This window comes from Sturnira hondurensis, unplaced genomic scaffold, assembly GCF_014824575.4.
Source record: "Sturnira hondurensis isolate 20B ecotype Veracruz unplaced genomic scaffold, ASM1482457v3 Scaffold0008640, whole genome shotgun sequence".
Taxonomy (NCBI): domain Eukaryota; kingdom Metazoa; phylum Chordata; class Mammalia; order Chiroptera; family Phyllostomidae; genus Sturnira; species Sturnira hondurensis.
In genome coordinates, this window is record NW_028081271.1 from 22,562,928 (window position 1) to 22,581,439 (window position 18,512).

General features: G+C 45.1%; 1 protein-coding gene across 1 annotated transcript; it reads right to left on the reverse strand.

Annotated features, from left to right (window-relative positions):
- Positions 1-2,442: 2,442 nt before the first annotated feature.
- Positions 2,443-12,789, reverse strand: LOC118993011 (protein-lysine methyltransferase METTL21C-like). The gene is made up of 4 exons (XM_037055078.1): positions 12,359-12,789; positions 9,306-9,457; positions 4,333-4,450; positions 2,443-3,450 (listed from the first exon to the last, which is right to left on the reverse strand). Exons 1-4 carry the CDS (start codon positions 12,483-12,485, stop codon positions 3,056-3,058), a joined length of 792 nt encoding a protein of 263 aa, XP_036910973.1. The 5' UTR covers positions 12,486-12,789; the 3' UTR covers positions 2,443-3,055.
- Positions 12,790-18,512: the final 5,723 nt, after the last annotated feature.

Below are 18,512 nucleotides of genomic sequence, written 5' to 3' on the forward strand. Positions count from 1 at the left end.
GCCCAAACCATCATAAACGTAGGTGGCTTAGCTGGTTTCCAGTCACTGCCCAGTTTCAGGCATCTTTGGAGTCTGTGTGTCCAGGCCTCCCACCCACGGTGTCCCATGGTGTGCTGTCCTCTCTCTACCATCCCTCACAGACCTGCCCTGGTGCCCACTGGCCTGCTCCACACCAGAGGAGGGGTGCGGGCACTGCCTTGGGGGGTGGGGCTGGGAAACAGGTCTGCACAGGGGAGGCGCGTGGGTCCTGCCGCTGACAGCCTGTACTCCGTTGAGTTGCCAAGCCTCCTCCCCCTCCCTCTTACTATCCCTGATGTCCAGAGCCCAGGAGGAGCAGAACCAATCCTCTTTTTTTTAGATCAATCTCTGCCCCCAGGATCCCTTGTATGCCCCAGTGTGCATGGCCCTGGTTGCCATGTTTTTTTTTTTTAAGATTTTATTTATTTATTTATCTTTAGAGGGGAAGGAGAGAGGGAGAGAAACATCAATGTATGGTTGCCTTTTGTGCGTCCCCTGCTGGTAGTTAGCCTGCAAGGAACCAGCCTGCAACCCAGGCATGTGCCCTGACTGGGAATCGAACCGCGATCGTCTGGTTCACAGGCCCGAGCTCAATCCACTGAGCTACGCCAGCCAGGGCTGGTTGCCATGTTTCTGTTGGGAATTTGGCTGACACCTGATGGGAACTGTCATATAGATTATTAAATGCCCCTCTCTCGCTGCCTTTAAGATGCTGTGTTTTGAACTTTTATATTTCAGTTATGACACGTCTTGGTGTGGGTCTCTTTGGGTTCAACCTGACTGGGACTCTCTGTGCCTCCTGGGCTTGTGCTGACTTGCTCCTTCCCCACGTCCAGGAAGTTCTCGGTCGTTATTTCTTCAAAGAGGTTCTGATCCCTTGCTCACTTTTGTCCTCCTGGGGTATCCTTACGATGCTGATGTTGTTACATTTCATGTTGCCCCAAAGTCCCTTAAACCACCCTCACACTTTGGAATCCTTTTTCTTTTCTGCTTCTCCGATTGAGTGATTTTTTTTTACCTTGTCTTTCAATTTTCTGATTCCATCCTCTGCTTCATCTAACCTACTGTTTATTCCTTCCAGTATATTTGTTTATTTCAGATATGTTTTTCTTCATTTCTGACTGGTTACTTTTATGGTTCCCATGTCCTTTTTCCTGCTGTTGAGCATCCTTATAAGCACTACCTTGAACTCTGTATTTGATAGATTGCTTGCCTTTATTTCTTTTAGCTTTTTTTCTGGAGATTCATCTTGTTCTTTCAAATGGGGTTTGTTTCTTTGTCTCCCATTTTGGCAGTCTCTTTGTATTCGTCTCTGTGTATTAGATAGATCCGCTATGGCTCCTAGTCTCCATGGGGTGGCCTTACGTAGTAAGCGGCCTGTGGAACCCAGTGGTGTGGTCTCCTCGATCACCCGAGCCGGGTGCCCTAGGAAGCTCCTCGCATGGGTTTCGTGGGCCCATTTGTTGTAATTGAGCCTTCATCGCTGTTGGTCTGTTGGTGTGTGGGGTCAGCCCTCAGACCGGCTGGCTGTGAGGTTCATCCCTGACCATGGCGTGAGCTGTGGTGCAGGTGGAGTCTCGACACAGTTTCTTCTGAAAGTCCTTGGTTATAAAACTCCTCTTCAGCCGTTCGTCAGCTGGTCCTTCGGGGAAACTATTCCCCAGGTTAGCTGTGTTTCCACTTGGTTCTGGGAGGAAGCGGACATAGGGTACACCTACTCCGCCGCCGTCTCGAAAGTCCTACTGCATAGCTTCTGTTAGATTTATTTCTGAGTACTTGGTATTGCTATTATACTCTTCTTTATTTAAATTTTATTCTCTAACTATTTGTGGTTAGAATCTCTAAATACACTTGACCTTTGTATATTGACATTTGGCAACCTTACTAAACTTACAAATTTCAATAATTTCATAGTAAATTATCTACAGTTCCAGGGGTCAACAAATTACGGCCTGTAGGTGAAAGCCAACCAAAAGCTTGTTTATACAGGTTCCACAAGCTAAGATTGTTCTTGCATTTTTATAAATTATTGTTTAAAAAAGTCAAACAAAATAAAAATACAAAAAATACTGTATGGAAACAGTATATAGCTTACAAAGCTTAAACACTTTAGAAAAGATTCCACATCTTGCCCTTTACAAAAAAAGTTTTCTACTATTCTAAATTTGCACATTTTATTTCTTTGCTTTTATTGATTACATTAGCTAAAATCTACAGTATAATGGTGAAGAGAAATGGTGGTAAGCTGGGATTTAAAATTTTTACCCCCTATCTCAAAGGAGAAGCTATTAACATTTCATAATTAGGTGTGATATTTATTTTAGATTTTTCTGGAGTGTTATTTAGTTAGAACAAATAAAAATTCCATTTTTTCCAATTTTTTAAGATATTTTAATTAAAAGAAAAAATCAGACAATGCAGAAATTTAGCTTGCAATGGTCATGGGCAGTTGACATAGAGGGAGAGAATATCTATAAATTAAATTCCCTTAAGAAGTTTCTTAGGCAGCATCCGTTTCCTACTTCTAACACTGTTTCCATATTTTTCACTTTTGGTTGTTGTTTAGCCTGTGACGGCGTTCTCTCATCCACTATCTTCTCCCTTTGCTAAGTAAAATCCTTAGAAGTATATTCTTCAAATTAAGATATAAGAACCATATGAAGCTTGGCTTAAAAAATGTGACAAAAGTATCTTGATAAGTTTATAACTGTGTTCTACAGTAGAAATAACAAGGAGAGAATGTGCTCGTTATTGATTTACTCATGTCAAATTTACTAAACATTTAACCGAGACTTTTGGAAGCCAGCAAAGCTATTGTTACATTTTCATGTTATTCTTTTCGATATTTAGATTAACCAGGTCACCCGAAATAGGTTATCTTAGAAAGCTGCTGTAATTTTGAGTCCTGTTTGTTTGGGACATACAAGTTATTTTTTAGACCCTGCCTTCTCGATCCTCTAAGAGTTTTACTGACAACACAACCTCCGACACTGCTCGAAACATGCGCTAATTTTTTTTGAAAGGCATTTGGTTTCATTTAGTCCCATTTTAGTGCCCCTTTAAAAATTTTAACTGATGACTCTGGAAATTCAGCCAAGAGTGTTGTATCAAAAACTTGCTTGAATTTATCTAAAAATTCATAATCAGTGCTGAATCGGAACTTGTTTGCCCAAAGCAACACAGTCCCCGGATGGCAAAGGTGCACCATGGTGCCGAGCAGCTTGTCCAGACAGTAATGGTGGTAGACCACATCAGAGGCCAGGACGTAATCGTAATAGAAGGTGGACTTGGGGAAGTTTAGTTCCAGGCCTTCTCCCCACACCAGTTCTCTCACTTCAGGCAGGTGTGCTGTGCACTTTAGTGTGTTCTTTAGGAGGTTGTATTGAAGGTTTCCTAGGACATCAGGCAAATCCGTTGCGGTGACTTGAGCTCCTAAGAGAGAAAGAGAAAAAGGGTAACAATTACCTTGCAACACTGAGGTATTCAGAGTGGACCTACCTGCTCAGGAAGAAACAAAAGCACTGGAACTGGGCTTCTCAACCTCGACCCTGTTGACAGATGGGCTGGATGTACTTGACATAATCCCACAGGATAATTCTTTCCAGGGTTCAGATGGGGGCTGCCCTGTGCTCTGTAAGATGTTGGTGGCTTCTCTGGTCCCCGTCCACTAGATGACAGCAGCACCTCCCTACCAGATTACATTTATCTGAAGGTTTTATTTTTTCTTATGTGAAGTATTCAGCAACCAGTTTCCTTTCCACAAAAGGTGATCTATTTTGTATGACTCTCGCCCTTATCTAAACCCATTAATTAATGCTTAGGCATTTTTAACGTTAGCGACTATGGTTCATAAAATAGATCACCAGATCAGTGTTTAAAAAACTCCAATACCTTGCCCAGAAATAGGACAGATTAGTGCCACCTCCTGCCTGGGGCCCAGGAACACACAGCCTGCACTTGGGGATAAATCCACGCTCACCTTGAATTAACTCACCTTTTCCCCCTTCAAAATGTTAGTTACAATATTTGCAATAAAAGCAGAAGACAGCACAACATAGTTATTTACAGCAGGGGTCTGGAAGTCACACTTCCAAAATTTCAACTTCATCACCTGGGAATCGGTGCACCAAGCATGTTCCTTTATCTAGGACGCAGTAATCTTACCTCTGTGGGAATTCTAGTGGGTGACATTTAGGGGAGATTTAATGAGTGAAATCATGGCCAACTACCTAAACCACAGCCTGTGATAAGCTCATCATTAAAGGTCATCATTAACCATCAGTAAAGGTCTCAGGAATAAACAAAGGCACGAACCTAAGATACTGGCCACGATGGAGACAAGGCCTGGTCCAGCACCAATTTCAAGTGTTTTAGCATCTTGAAGCTTCAGTTCCTCCGTGTGTTCCTCCAAGTACTGACACAAAGCCATAGCCTAAAAAACGTTTACAGTGTCAGCTGGGCATTAGAACATTGGAAACCAGCAATGATGCCAATCCATACCCCAAGTTAAATATTTTAGGACATGTCGTTAATGGTTTCAGTTCATGGAAAGGTTCATCAGAATCACAATATACATTTAATGACATACTTAGACCTCTGGACTGTGGAAATCATAATACGCATCACAGGAAACAGTGTGCGCATCCCTGTGTCAGGGGCTCCCGATCAGTCTCCAGGCTCTGGAAGACGGGCTCCTGTTGCAAATCCGGCCAGTGAGGCCTCTGGGACAGCCACGTCTTGCTCTGGTTTAGTCACGTTGGGCCTCTGCCTGCTTTAGGGATGTTATATAAACGTCTTCCACACCTCTCTCCCAGCCTCTTTCAAAATTTAACTGGGCTAGGACTTTGTCTGCTACCGTGGACAACTGGGCAGTTATTTTTTTTTAAGTGGTTTCTCTAAGAAACATTTAGATGATCAGAACAGCGTTTTCCAATCTTTGGTGCGCACACAAATCATCGGGGCCTAGTTGGAGAGGAACGTCTCTGCACAGAAGGGCCTGGTGGGGGCGGGGACTCGGGACTTCATTGCCAACAAGGCGCCAGGTGATGCCAGGGCTCCTGGTCCCTGGACCACGCTTTGAGCAGCAGTAGGAAGGAGGTGTTAAAAAAAAAACATGCAAATAAATTGAGGCAGCTTTTTATAAGATAGTCCCTGGGGGGAAAGGGCAATTATTTGCAATGTGGGGGTTTTGATACTAGGAAGACAGGGTCAGCTAGACTATCAAGAGAACACTCGCTTGGAGGTGTTTTCTGAGGAGGNCAATCTTTGGTGCACACACAAATCATCGGGGCCTAGTTGGAGAGGAACGTCTCTGCACAGAAGGGCCTGGTGGGGGCGGGGACTCGGGACTGCATTGCCAACAAGGCGCCAGGTGATGCCAGGGCTCCTGGTCCCTGGACCACGCTTTGAGCAGCAGTAGGAAGGAGGTGTTAAAAAAAAACCATGCAAATAAATTGAGGCAGCTTTTTATAAGATAGTCCCTGGGGGGAAAGGGCAATTATTTGCAATGTGGGGGTTTTGATACTAGGAAGACAGGGTCAGCTAGACTATCAAGAGAACACTCGCTTGGAGGTGTTTTCTGAGGAGGTAACCCTGCCCTGTGAGAGGCGGGCCCCATTGGGGGGCTTTCCAGAGACAAGGCTTTTCTCAGGAACAGCTACGTCTTCTCACATTACGAACATCCCCCACTCCCTTTTATTTGTAAGCTCTGCAAAGAGATCTTTTTTGCAGAGAGCTGCACTAGAAATCACACAAGAAAAGGGCGTTTTCCCACTTTACATAAACTCTTCTTTCGTAGCTCTCAGGGCTCTGAGGTCCCCGGAGAGGCCAGGGTTTGGTGTGAGAAAGGCAGAGAGGCCTCAAGGAGGAGGAAACAGCACAGTAGACAAGGGTCTTTTTCCATCCCTAATCTCTGATACCCCTGCTATGGTTGTCTATTTGCCAAATACATTACAATAAAAACCTGTGGAGTAGTTTGGTGGTTTTCACACTTGTTGTTAAACCAAAGAAAGAGAACAACAATAAAATCACAGACACAGAGAACAGCGTGATGATTACCAGAGCGAAATGGGGGTGGGAGGGGTCACGGAGGGTTGGGGCGGATAAACAGTGATGGAAGGAGACTTGACTTGGGGTGGTGGACACACAATACAATACACAGATGATGTCTTACAAAACTGTATGTCTGAAAACTATATACTTTTATGTTTAAGCCTATTTTATTGATTATGCTATTACAGCTGTCCCAATTTTTTTTGCACTTTATCCCCCCTCTGCCCTGAATCCCCCTCCTCCAGCATTCCCCACCATGCTTAGTCCATGTCCTTGGGTTGCACATTTAAGTTCTTTGGATCCTCTATTTTCTATATTATTCTTGACCTCTCCCTGTCTAGTTTGTATCTACCAATTATGCTTCCTATTCCCTGTACCTTTTCCCCATTCTCCCCCCTCCCTCTCCCTCCATGTGATCTTCATTCCTGTGATTCTGCTCCTATTCTAGTTGTTTGCTTAGTTTTGTTTTTGTTTTTTAGGTCCAGTTGTTGATAGTTGTGAGTTTGTTGCCATTTTACTGTTCCCAGTTTTTTGATCTTCTTCTATTTCTTAGATAAGCCCCTTTAACATTTCATATAATAAGGGCTGGGTGATGATGAACTCCTTTAACTTAACCTTATTTGGGAAGCACTTTATCTGCCCTTCCATTCTAAATGACAACTTTGCTGGATAGAGCAATCTTGGATATAGGTCCTTGCCTTTCATGACCTGGAATACTTTCCAGCCCCTTCATGCCTGTAAGGTTTCTTTTGAGAAATGAACTGATAGTCTAATGGGAACTCCTTTGTAGGTAACTCTCTCCTTTCCTCTTGCTGCTTTTAAGATTCTCTCCTTATCTTTAATCTTGGGTAACTTAATTATGATGTGCCTTGGTGTGTTCCTCCTTTGGTCCAGTGTCTTTGGGACTCTCTGAGCTTCCTAGACTTCTTAGAAGTCTATTTTCTTCACGAGATTGGAGAAGTTTTCCTTCATTGTTTGTTCAAATAAGTTTTCAATTTCTTGCTCTTCCTCTTCTCCTTTTGGCACCTCTATGATTGGGATGTTGGAGCACTTAAAGTTGTGCCAGAGGTTTCTAAGCCTCTCCTCACTTTTTTGAATTCTTGTTTCTTCCTTCTGTTTTGGGTGAATGTTTATTTCTTCCTTTTGTTCCAACTTGTTGATTTGAGTCCCAGTTTCCTTCCCTTCACTGTTGGTTCCCTGTATATTTTCATTTATTTCACTTTGTATAGCCTTCATTTCTTCCTTCATTTTGCAACCAAGCTCAGTCAATTCTGTGAGCATCCTGATTACGAGTGTTTTGAACTCTCCATCAGATATTGTCTCTCTCCTCATCATTTAGCTCTTTGTCTGGAGCTTTGATCTGTTCTTTCATTTGGTCCCTATTTCTTTGTCCAGCACACCTGTTACATTGTAAGGGGTGGAGCCTTAGGTATTTGCTAGGGTGGGGCAACCCACTTAGCTGCACTGTGGTGCTGTGTGTGGGGCAGGGGTCAGACAGGGAACAATCCACCTGCTCACTCCACTCTAGTCCCACTCTCTATCGCTTCCCTCACTTCCCACGAGTGAATTGTGCCCCTTCAGGTGCTGATCCCCTCGTGGGTGTGTTTGTGGGAACTCTCCTGTGAGACTGGGAGTTTCTCCTGCCTTCACAACCTCACAGCATTTTATAGCCAGAGGTTTTGAGTCTTTAGTTGCCTGGTCAGCCAGCGCTTGCCTTGCCCACATGGTCTGCAGCCTTCCTTCAGGTCCTCTACTGCCTGGCTGCCCACCTCAGTCCCTCCTACCAGTCTGGACGAATGTTGCATTAACTCCTTGGTTGTCAGAGTTCCAGGCAGTTTGATTTTTTTGGCACTTCTGGTTGTTTATTGTTTTTAAATTCGTTGTTATCATTCTTTTGGTTGTACAAGAAAGTGAAGCATTTCTACCTATGCCTTCATCTCGGCCAGAGAACTACGTACTTTTATGAACCAATGTCAACCCAGCAAATTCAATACAAAAAAGGAAAGAAAAATCTCTGTTTGAAAGAAGTCACACCTACACGCATAAGAGGTAAAAATGGCGCTTCCTTGGTTGAGAGGAGTGAGAAGGGGTGAAGCTCTAAGAGTGTGGAGCCCTTTGGCTGCCCCACCCTCCTCCTGCTCCCCCTTTCACTTGCCACCAGTACTGCATATTGCCCCCAGGGCCTCTCCACGGGGCCTCTAATCATGACTGCACATTGCACACGCAGTCCCGGGACCAGCAGGTCTGTATCATCTGGGAGCAGAAGTGCAGAGGCACAGCCCAACCCCGCCCCCCGCCCCCGTCCTGCTCCAGAGCTCCTGAATCAGAGTCTGCATTTTAGCAAGACCCCAGTTGGGTTCATGTCTATGCTGACGACCGAGCTGTTCTGATCTGGAGGCTCCCTCAGTGCAGGCTGAAGACCTGTGCAGTGGAAAGAAAAGCAGTGCTGGCGTCTGAGGCTGCTGACCCAGCCTGGTTGTGCACCATGCCCCCGAGGCAATAGCTTTACCAGACCGTGAACTTTTCTTCATTAATTTAGTAATTCCCTAATATTAAGAACATGACATTAACAATTGAAGCCAACATGAGCTTGGGTACATCACTTCATTGAACCTTCACAACCATCTCGGGAACTGGACCCTCACCCTTCCCCATGCTTTAAATATGGCAATGAAGGCAAATGGAGGTGAAGCGAACATCTATGACCACTCAGCCAGGAAAGAGCAGGTTTTCTGGCTCTAAATCCAGAGCGTTTCCCCCACTTGGGACCCATGCTCGCAGGGCTGTTGTGGGGAGAACATGAGATGCAGTCGTGACTCCTAGATATTTCTACTGTGATATCCACAGTGTGAAAAAGAGATGAGCCCCTGGGGGTCTGTGGGAGTGGCCCCGAAGGACAGGCTGCAAAGCCTAAGCTCTCAAGGTGTGATTTTTTTCTTAATAATTCACATGAATTTTTCATCCTAGTCCCTGATATATTCAAGTTTATGTTCATGTAAAGAAAAATGTTTCAAGAACATAGCACAGAGGAATATCAATGCTAATGGGAGAGATGCTATGAATTTGTGGAGCCCCAGCACACCCCCACACCCCTGGAGGTGGGGCAGCAATGGACCCCGGTCGGAGAAACACAGAATGTTAAAGTACTTGGTACACCATCCAAGGCCACGCAGGTGGATGAGAGTGTCATTATCGTCCCCCGATATCCCCCCATCCCGGTGCAGCGGTTCTCTCACCCCGGGCCACACCACGGCTCCGTAACTCTCTATGGATTCTTGGACCACAATCTTCTTGCCTGCAAACTGGTAATACTCCTGAGTGTAGCTGGCATAATCTGCAGGAACAAATGTCTGGAGGCTCTGAAGAGAAGGCTCTATGTTGTTAAAATCTGTGGGGCAGGAAATAAAACAGGTTGCCTCATTTGTTGATTCAGTGCAAATATGTACTTAGTACAATGGATAAGATGAAAACACATTGAGAATTCTTTCCACAGAGGGCATATGCTATTAATGATGATGGCCGCAAACTAGCACAAAACAATGATACGGAATGACAGGGATGTAAAATTCAGATGTGACATTTTTAACATAGGATGAATTGCCAAAGGGTGTCCTGAGTCCTTTCCTCTGTTTAGGAGAGGACGTAAAAGGTGTGACTCCATCCCCACGCTCTCTTTTGACGACAGGAGAAAGCCAAATGGCATGAGGAAAATGTCACAGATGGGCTGTCTGTGTAAGGAAGACCTGGGCACACACGGGCCTGACTATTTTTAGGTCTTGAAGTAACATTCCCACATGTTGGCTGGAGTGTGTTCCTTAAATCCTTCCTACATCGGCTCCTCAGAAGGTACGTGTCACCCAGAGATGAGCCAGCCCCACAGTCCAGGGGGAGGTTGTCAGATGAGCTCTGACTATTAAGTTACGACTGCTCTAAATACTTCTTTGCTCCCATGACCCACTCTGGCAGCCCCCAAATATCATATAAAATGAGAGGAAAAGAGCACCTGCTTGGAGGAGGATGCAAATAGAGGGGGAAGGGTGGCAGGTCTTTAAAGAAACCTACTCAGGAGTCCACCCCTGAGAGGCAGGTACGACAGGCTGTGTGGGTATCACTGATCTCCACATGCACCAGAACTGTTCTATGCTGCCGGTCTGCAAACTGTAACAGGTTCCCAGGAAGAACAGTACAGAAACTTGGAGTAAGCATTTATAATTTGTACAATTTGATCATGTCTGTTGAGTCTAATTACATGCTTGTATTTTGCGTGTCTTTGCATGTATTTTCATTTTGTTTCTCTAGAAATTAATTTTTATTGTTTTTTACCAAAAAAAGTGTCAGTATGTGGCAGTATATCGAGAAAAAGTCTTTGCCCACCATGTGAGGGATGAGATTGATCTGTGAACTAGCAGAAGGGATGTCTACAGGTCTTCAGAGTGCAGCCCTTGGTCACAGGTTCTGACTTAAGGGGTTCCAGCCCTGGGAGAATTCTCGGCCCTGGGCAAAAAGGTGAGAGACCAAAGACTGCACTAAACTTGCTAGAATCTACTAATAAAGAGTGGCCAAGTCAGTCCTGAGATGTTGTTCTTTCCTGTCACGTGCCCTAGTTGGGGTCGTGGAAAGGCTGGAGGGGAGGGGAGACCTATGGCCCTTGCCTACCTCCATGGGAAGCCACTGACATCTAAAAACACCAACCCAATACTTATGAATGACCAGGGAGGCCCTAGCTGCCCTCAGAGGGCTGAGAGGCTGACTCTGAATTTGGTTTCAGAGACAATTAGAAGGCAGAGGAATAGACTATGGTGCCCGGTAAATAAATGATGACCAGTATGGGGCAAGAGGAAGAAGCACTGTTTTGCATGGTTTGACGATGACCATGGTAGAAACATTCCCACCCTGGTGATTTCAAACTACCATAAAATGTCACTGGGAAAGATGTACAGTAGCACACCATGACAGAGTATTTCTGTGACCCAGAAACACTGGACATCAATGGCCTCAAGAGCGTAGCTAATCGTCAAGTGTACTAAAGTAATTCATGATGAGTCATACTTATTACCTTAGTTTTTAATATACCTTTGCCTTTGATATAACCAATTTCATTACAACTTTATATCACTTAAATTTCAATAGTAGCTGTGTTTAATAACCAACTCACAAAATTCCTGAAATTCGGGAGCTAGTACAAGGAGTTGGTGAGGGCTGTGGCATTCTCTCAAGGGCTTTCATCACAGAGTGTCTCCCAGGAGCAGGCAGACCATCAGGTGCTCATGCCAGCTCTTGCAGGCATCTTTCCCCCACCCCACCCCTGCTACAGCCAGACCGTCCACTCTTCCCTTCCTAACACGTCACCAACCAGAGACTCTCAAGACTGCAGGAAAAACCCCCTTGGGGCTGATTTTGAATGGCTCATCCCTCACAGGTTAGTAAGCTAATGTATATACGTTCCTGGTCAACAGTGTAATGAAACGTGGGCATATAAATATAAATATACTCCCATAAGACCCTTTTGTGTTCCACAAAGACAGAAATTTACATTTATTGTACATTAAATATTTTCATTTATTGTATCCATGTTAGCTTGATAGTTTTGGAGGGACCATGTTTTAGAGACAAGTAGAGTTGCATTTTTATGTAAATGGCTTAGTAAAAATAAGTAACACCGAGTTCAGCAGAGATGGAACATAATTATACCACATTAAATGACTGGAAATGTTACAAATGCTGTCTCTTGGCTTTGATGACATTATTTGTCACGTTTGCCCTTTACGAACTACTGAGCCCCTGTCCAGAAATGCAGCCCTGCTGATTCCGTTGTCCGTTGTCCGGACACACTTGGCTTCACAAGGGCCCCGAGTGTGACAGAGCGGCCAGGAACATACTTGGGGGAAAGCAGAAACTAATGTAGACTTCATGCCTCTTTAAATTTCTCGTTACAAAAATACACAATCTTTGGTTTATACACAAGATAAAACAAATTTGTGGGTTTTGATAAGGATGCTCACACTTGCATGAGAGCGTTTTCCTGCTTGGCTTTGTTATATGAACAATTCACACGGGTGGTAACTAGTCTTACTGCAGAGATCATTTCTCGATATATCCAAACATCGAATCATTTTGTCATGCACCTGAGACTAATGTAATGTTACATGTCAATTATATCTTAGCAACAATCATTTAGAGATCTAGAGTTAAAGGAAATGCAAACTTTTGTCACGGAAGTTAGCTAGACAATGAATGCCATCACCGGGAAAAAGCAGTGAAGGTGTGGAGGAGGCGAGGAAGGGCTTACCTTCTGTGGGTCCATGGGTGATGTTTTTCTGGGGAGTCTTCTCTGCCTCGAACCAGCCATTCGGGGAGCCCAGTCCTTCCCCCATCAGGTGCCCAGGCTGCTGCTCAGAGCTCAGACACATGTCCATAACTGGAGCCGGCTGGAGAACAGAAAATTGGACAAGACCTGAGTTGCTCGGCCCAGGCTGTCTGAATCTCTCAGAGGGCTCTAAAGGTGCAGCTTATCGCCTTAGCGTCTGCCGAGTGGAAAAGAATGCCTGCTTTCCGGCTCAGTTCCCTGGGGAGCATAGCAGCCACTCACGGAGCTGCCATCCTGGTTGTGCAGAGCCAAGTGGAGGGAGACCGTTAAACATGGCCGAATGTATTCTGTGCACGGAGAAAGGCAAAAACAGAGCAACTGGAGCCAAAGGCAGGCATGATGTTGCCAGGGTCTAAAGTGTACTTCTGATAACTTTGGGAACTGAATCTTAACACAGAAAGTCTGGTCTAGCAATATGGCCATTGGGAGCACCTCATGGCCTGAAGTACCATGGGTGAGTAGCCAGGATTTGGAGCAAATGCAGGGCTGCTCCCTTTTCCTTTGAGCCTTTATTGCAAGACAAGAGAAAGGATAGTGGGGCTGAGAGCCAGGAGCCTGCGTTGGCTACCCACTCTAACACTTTGCAATTCATTGAACTCCTCCTGGCCATTTCCTCACCAGCCTACTGCCTAGGGCTGTGGCGAGAAACAGGAGAGCAAAGCCGATTAGTGCAGCACAGGAAAGTGCTTCCTGATTCAGAAAAGGGGACCTGGCTCCTGGGATCATGGATCAGCAGTGTCAAAAAATTAATATCTGACGTAGCTGCAGGACATATATTGTTGCCAGGCACACTCTAGTGCTTTACATGGATTTATTCATCTAATCCTCCCAACATACCCTGCAAAGTAGATGCTATTATTATGCCTCTCCTCAGATGAGGGAAATTCAGGCCCAGATTAATAAGCAGCCCCAGTGGATGCAGCCGGCTAGTGGCAGAGCCGGAAATCAAACCCAGGCCCAGCTGTAGACTCTGCCTTCCTATACAGGAGGCAGGACACTGCTTGAGTTGGCCCAGACTTTCCTGGCTTAATTTGCCCTGAAATGACTCATAATGTTTCCCCAACACCAGGACATTCTCTAGTATTTTTTACAGAACATGAATGGTTTTTCTTGTTTGTGTTTACCATTCTGTGTTTTTTCACTTGCACACGCGTAGCCTATCATCGTATTGTTTCAGCCAGTGTTGGACAGCAACTAGCCCCACCGGCCACACTGGGACAACTGGCTGACCCAGAAACCAACAGGAACCTGGCCGTTCAGGCGCTGGCCTACTCCAGCGAGCAAACAAAACACAAGAAAGAGCCGGCCCGTGTTGTGTCAGGAATGCAACCCCGTCCCACACATGCAGCAACTGCACATCCCTCCCACTCGTATGCAACAGGATTTCAAACAAATGAGACTACTGTGAAAGTAGGTTAACATTTTCATTGGCTCTTGAATCAAATAAGCAAACATTTACCCCAATTCTCCAACTCACCAAACCAGCCAAGAGGGCTCTGCTGATCTGTGCTTTGCAGGAGAAGAGTTTTCTCTTGAGGATGCTGACTAGCTCCCTCCTTTCGACATTCCCACAATGCCAGGAAATTTCTCCTAAAAGTTAGCAGACTGGTTGCTTATGAGCCTACAGAGCATCTTCAGTGCAGAAGTCCCAGCACTGTGGCAAGAAGCCTGCATCTGAACCTTGGCTCTGCCACACACTGTCTCTGTGGAGAATGGTGACACCCACCTCCCTGTACTTGTGGGAGCTAAGAGGAGTAATCTGTGCAAAGACTCACACTGCAATGTCTACTCTGACTACCATCTCTGAAGCTAGAGCAGTCGTGCCGTACAGCACTCTGTGTCCTCCCAGCACCCTGGAACTCCAAGCATTAAATTGAAGACATTTCTTCATGTGCATGCAAGCCAAGGAAAGTTATTTGCCTTGTGAAATGAAGTGACCCTCTCCCCCATCGTTATAGTTGACATCAGAGATCATTTTTTCCCTAAAAACAGCTGTGCATTGATAAATAATCTTTCTAGAACATAACTACAGCAATCTGCCTAGCATTCATCATTAGTTTGACACTTCATAAGATATATATTATATGTTAGTATTTAGAAAAGAATTGGGAAGTTTTCAAAATGACCCCTTGTTAGTACAAACCCTCAAAATAATTTTGAACTGTTAGTTTAAATATACCTTTACCTTATGTAGCAGAAGAGATTTGAGATTTCTGTGTACTCTTTAATCCCCAATGTTTTATATAGATCTGCACCTAAAAGGATTAGCATTTTATGAACAAAAGCCAGCCAGTGGAAGTCCAAGTTATTTAGGGTAGCATTACCCACCAGTACTCAGACACATTGCTTTGCTAGAACTTCCTCTCTCTCTCTCTCTCTCTCTCTGTGTGTGTCAATCTCTCTCTCTGGGTCTCTCTTGCTCTCTCTCTTTCAGTCTCTCTCTCTCTTAAAATTTCTTTCTCACACATGTACTCACACATGATCCTTGCAACATGAAATAGAATCACCCTCAAAAGGTCCAGAAAATCACTCCAGCAGAGCAGAGACTGCCCTCAATGGTATCCTGAGATGTCATTTGGAATGTGGACTTACATTTCACTTTTTTAAAAAGTGGGGGTTGGGTAGTTTGGGGTTTTATGGACCTGCAGACTTTGTGCTCATCAGCCAAACTCCTGCGGCTAAAGGAAGAGGTGTGTCTGCTGTGGACTCTGTCCTGGACCCTGATTCTAGCGTCTAGAAATAATGTAAGACTCTACGAAGAGAGAGCAAAACTTGCAAGGAAGACACGAGAACAATCTCTACATAAAAAGGGACATGAGTAAAGGCTTAAAGTCCCACAAGGAGTGATTAGTGGGGGCGGCGGTGAGTAGGAAATCAGAAAAATTCTGCTAAGGAAAAAGCAAGCCGTTGTAATTTAATAGAAATAGGGGCAGTTAAAAGGGAAAGAGGAAGAGTGTTTATTCATTTTGGAAGCCTGGAAACCCTTAAAATAGAATATAGGACACGTAATTTAAATCCTTAGGCAAATAGGAATTAAATAATCATTCCCATTTATGAGGGACTATATTTAACCATTGAGCTGAGTGAATGGTGATTTAGCCTGAGTAGATGTAAGAGCCCATTTTTATTCTCATTTTTACCCAACACCGGCACCTTATGGTTGTTTCCTCCAACTCCCGATGTTTGTGTGGCTGCGCTGTGGCCCTGTGACTATCCCAGCTTCCTGCCCACTCCCTCGAGTGGAGAGAGGTGACTGGGGTCTTTTTCAAATCCATCATTCCAGTGCTTTTATTGTTCCCCAAATGGTTCACTTCTATGATCACGTCCTGCACCTTCTGTAACTTATTTCCACCAGATGTAGCAAAAGGTGGTCATCATTACAACTTTTTAACTTTTGAAAACTGATTGCAATGTATATGAATATATGTATGTACATTCACACACACACATTCATCCTGTGAGCTTTAAAAATGAAGAAAAGCACAAAGAAGGCATTTTTAAAGATCTCGTTAAGTTCCACTATCTGGAGAGGTAAGCCTGACATTTTCTGGCATCAACTCGTAAGCTTTTTATGGTTTAAACTTAATAAAAAGCTATTGTACTGAAAATAAAACTGGAGAGAAACATGTACCTCTTTAAACCTAGAATGTACTATTATTTTAAGAGTTTCTTTGTAATACATTCTTCAAAAGCCATCTTTCAGGCATCCGCTTAAGAAACAAATCAGGGCTCTATTGCCTGGAACTGGCAGAGGTCAGGTCTGAGGGCCCTAAATTCTGGACAGTGATGCGCCACATCGTAACTTCCTGGAAGCTCTAAACTGCAGAATCTAGGCTCCTAGAACTTCCTGTTCAAAGGCCTGAGGAAGAGCTTGGAAGTGTGAACCGCCTGTGGGTCTGCAGCACTCGGCAGGCAGTCGATGGCGATCTCCAGGGCAGGGACGCGGGAGTTGTGTTCAGAGAGCTGAGGCGCCATCCACGCGGAGGGATTAGGCCTTCTGCATGGCCCTGGAGGGCACGCTGATGAAGTAAGTTTCCGGGAAGCAGAATTGGGCTCAGTAGGAAAGAACTTTCTAACAAGCAGAGCGATGGAACAGTTGATCTCAGGGAGCCTAGCCTAGTGGAAAGTGGGCCAGATTTGAAGTCAGAACATGACAGACTGGATCAAAGCTTTATGCAAGGTCAGTAAATAAGCTATGTGTTTGGGTCACATGCTCTGCCTTCCCCATCAGTGTAGACCTCTGACCTATCCCTGGGCTTTTCCCAACTGAACATGGCTCTCTTGGCCAGTGGTTCTCCACATGGAGGAATCCTCCCCTTCTCCCAGGGATATTGGCAGTTCAGAGATGGTTTTGCTTCTCACAAGTTGGGTGGCGTGCTATTGGCATCTAGTGGATGGAGACCCGGGATGCTGCTGAACAGTTCACGCTATATGGGACACCCCCCACGACCAAGAACTATCGGATCCAGAATGTCAGCAGGGCCGAGGTTGAGGAGCCCTGGTGTAGGCAATGAATCCAAGTTGTCATGCAGCGGGAATTCTAATCGCCATGCTGCTTGTACCTTTCACTAGCCAGCGGAGTCCTGTCTCCTCCCGTCTCAGTGTTCTCCTCTATAAAATGGGGTGGGGCAGTGTATCCATCGTGTCCGATGCACACCAGGTTCGGAGCGCCATCTTCCCATAGATCCAGCGTGGCAGCCTGAGCTTCATCCGCTTCATCCCAGGAGATGGGAGAGCACCCAGAGACAGGATTTGAGAGAAGTGTTTTACCTGGGGCGTGAGGAAGGGAAAATGATGGAGGTTAAGTGTGTAAGTCAGCAAAGAGTGTTCTGTGAGGTCAGGGGAAATAAAAACTTAAACCCATGGGGAAAGGCTGGGAAATGAGGCAAACCATATACTTCAGAATCATTTCACACCAGGTTCAGAGGGCCCCTGGGCTGTTTCTACACAACCATGTCAGCGCAGGTGCAGGGACTAGCAGCCCGAGCACTGTGTCTGAGAGAGGTGAGGCGTGACAGCACCTGCCATGGCCCCATAAAATGTTGCTGTTCTTTCAAAGACGTAAATGAAATACCATTTATCTGAAAGAATATGCCTTGTGCCTAGAAGGTCATAATCATTGCTAAGAGAATGTCTTGTATTCAATTGCTTGTCATTCAGGTAGAAGGCTAAAGAAACAGTGTTTTTTTTGAAGAATTCTGTGTCATTTACTGAATCAAATGGAAACACTGCATATTGGGGCTTGATAAATAAAGAGCCCAGGGCTGCTGTGGTCCCAGAAATCTCAGCAGCAGGAGTCTGTGGGCTTTTCCATTAAAAGGTGCTGTTAGAGGCCTCAACTGCAGTCTCACTCCAGCCCCGTGTAACTGTGGTCAAGATTTCAGATGTGGGGGGAAGTATTCTGACTGCTGTAACTTGGTCATAAGTTCAGCCCCACAGTCAGGGTTGGGTCGTGTGAAAAGCACCTGCTGAATTGTGAGGAGTAGGGCTGGCAGCTCAAAGGAGGGACGCTGTGCCCGTGGAACGCAGGTTAGGCGTGGCTCTCCTCCTCTTCCTTGCCACCCTGTGCATACACACTTTCTGATTCCAATAAATACAGCTTCAAAATGGAAAACCATCATGTCTAAAACCTAAACTCTTATTGGCTAACACATCTAGAGAGAGTGGACTCACTCTTTTCCAGTCCCAAACCTCTAGTATCAGGGGTGCCCAACCTGCGGCCTGAGGGCTGCATACAGCCCAGGATGGCTATAAATGCAGTCCTACACAAAATCATAGATTTACTTAAAACCTCATTGTTGTGCACCAGTTTTCATTAGTCTTTGTGCATCTAGTGTGTGACCCAAGACGACTCTTCTTCCAGTGTTGCCAGGAGACACCAGAATGTTGGACACCCCTGCTTCATGTCCATTTCTACACTGGTTCCGCTGCTTCTCCCTCCGTAGCCATGTGATCCCACTTGACCTTGGACAATAACTTAACTGTTTCATCAGTGCATACCATCGACTCTGTTCCCGTCCCAGAATATGAGTGAGAGGCTCATTGCTTTCTCACGTGATCTTCCCCGGAAGTTCCG

Excerpts from the sequence above, each read along its gene's own strand:
- LOC118993011 (XM_037055078.1), bottom strand. The coding sequence starts at position 12,485 with ATGGACATGTGTCTGAGCTCTGAGCAGCAGCCTGGGCACCTGATGGGG. Across the intron at positions 9,458-12,358 it reads CACCCATGGACCCACAGAAG|ATTTTAACAACATAGAGCCT; the intron begins GTAAGCCCTTCC and ends CCTGCCCCACAG. Across the intron at positions 3,451-4,332 it reads CATCGTGGCCAGTATCTTAG|GAGCTCAAGTCACCGCAACG; the intron begins GTTCGTGCCTTT and ends TTTCTCTCTTAG.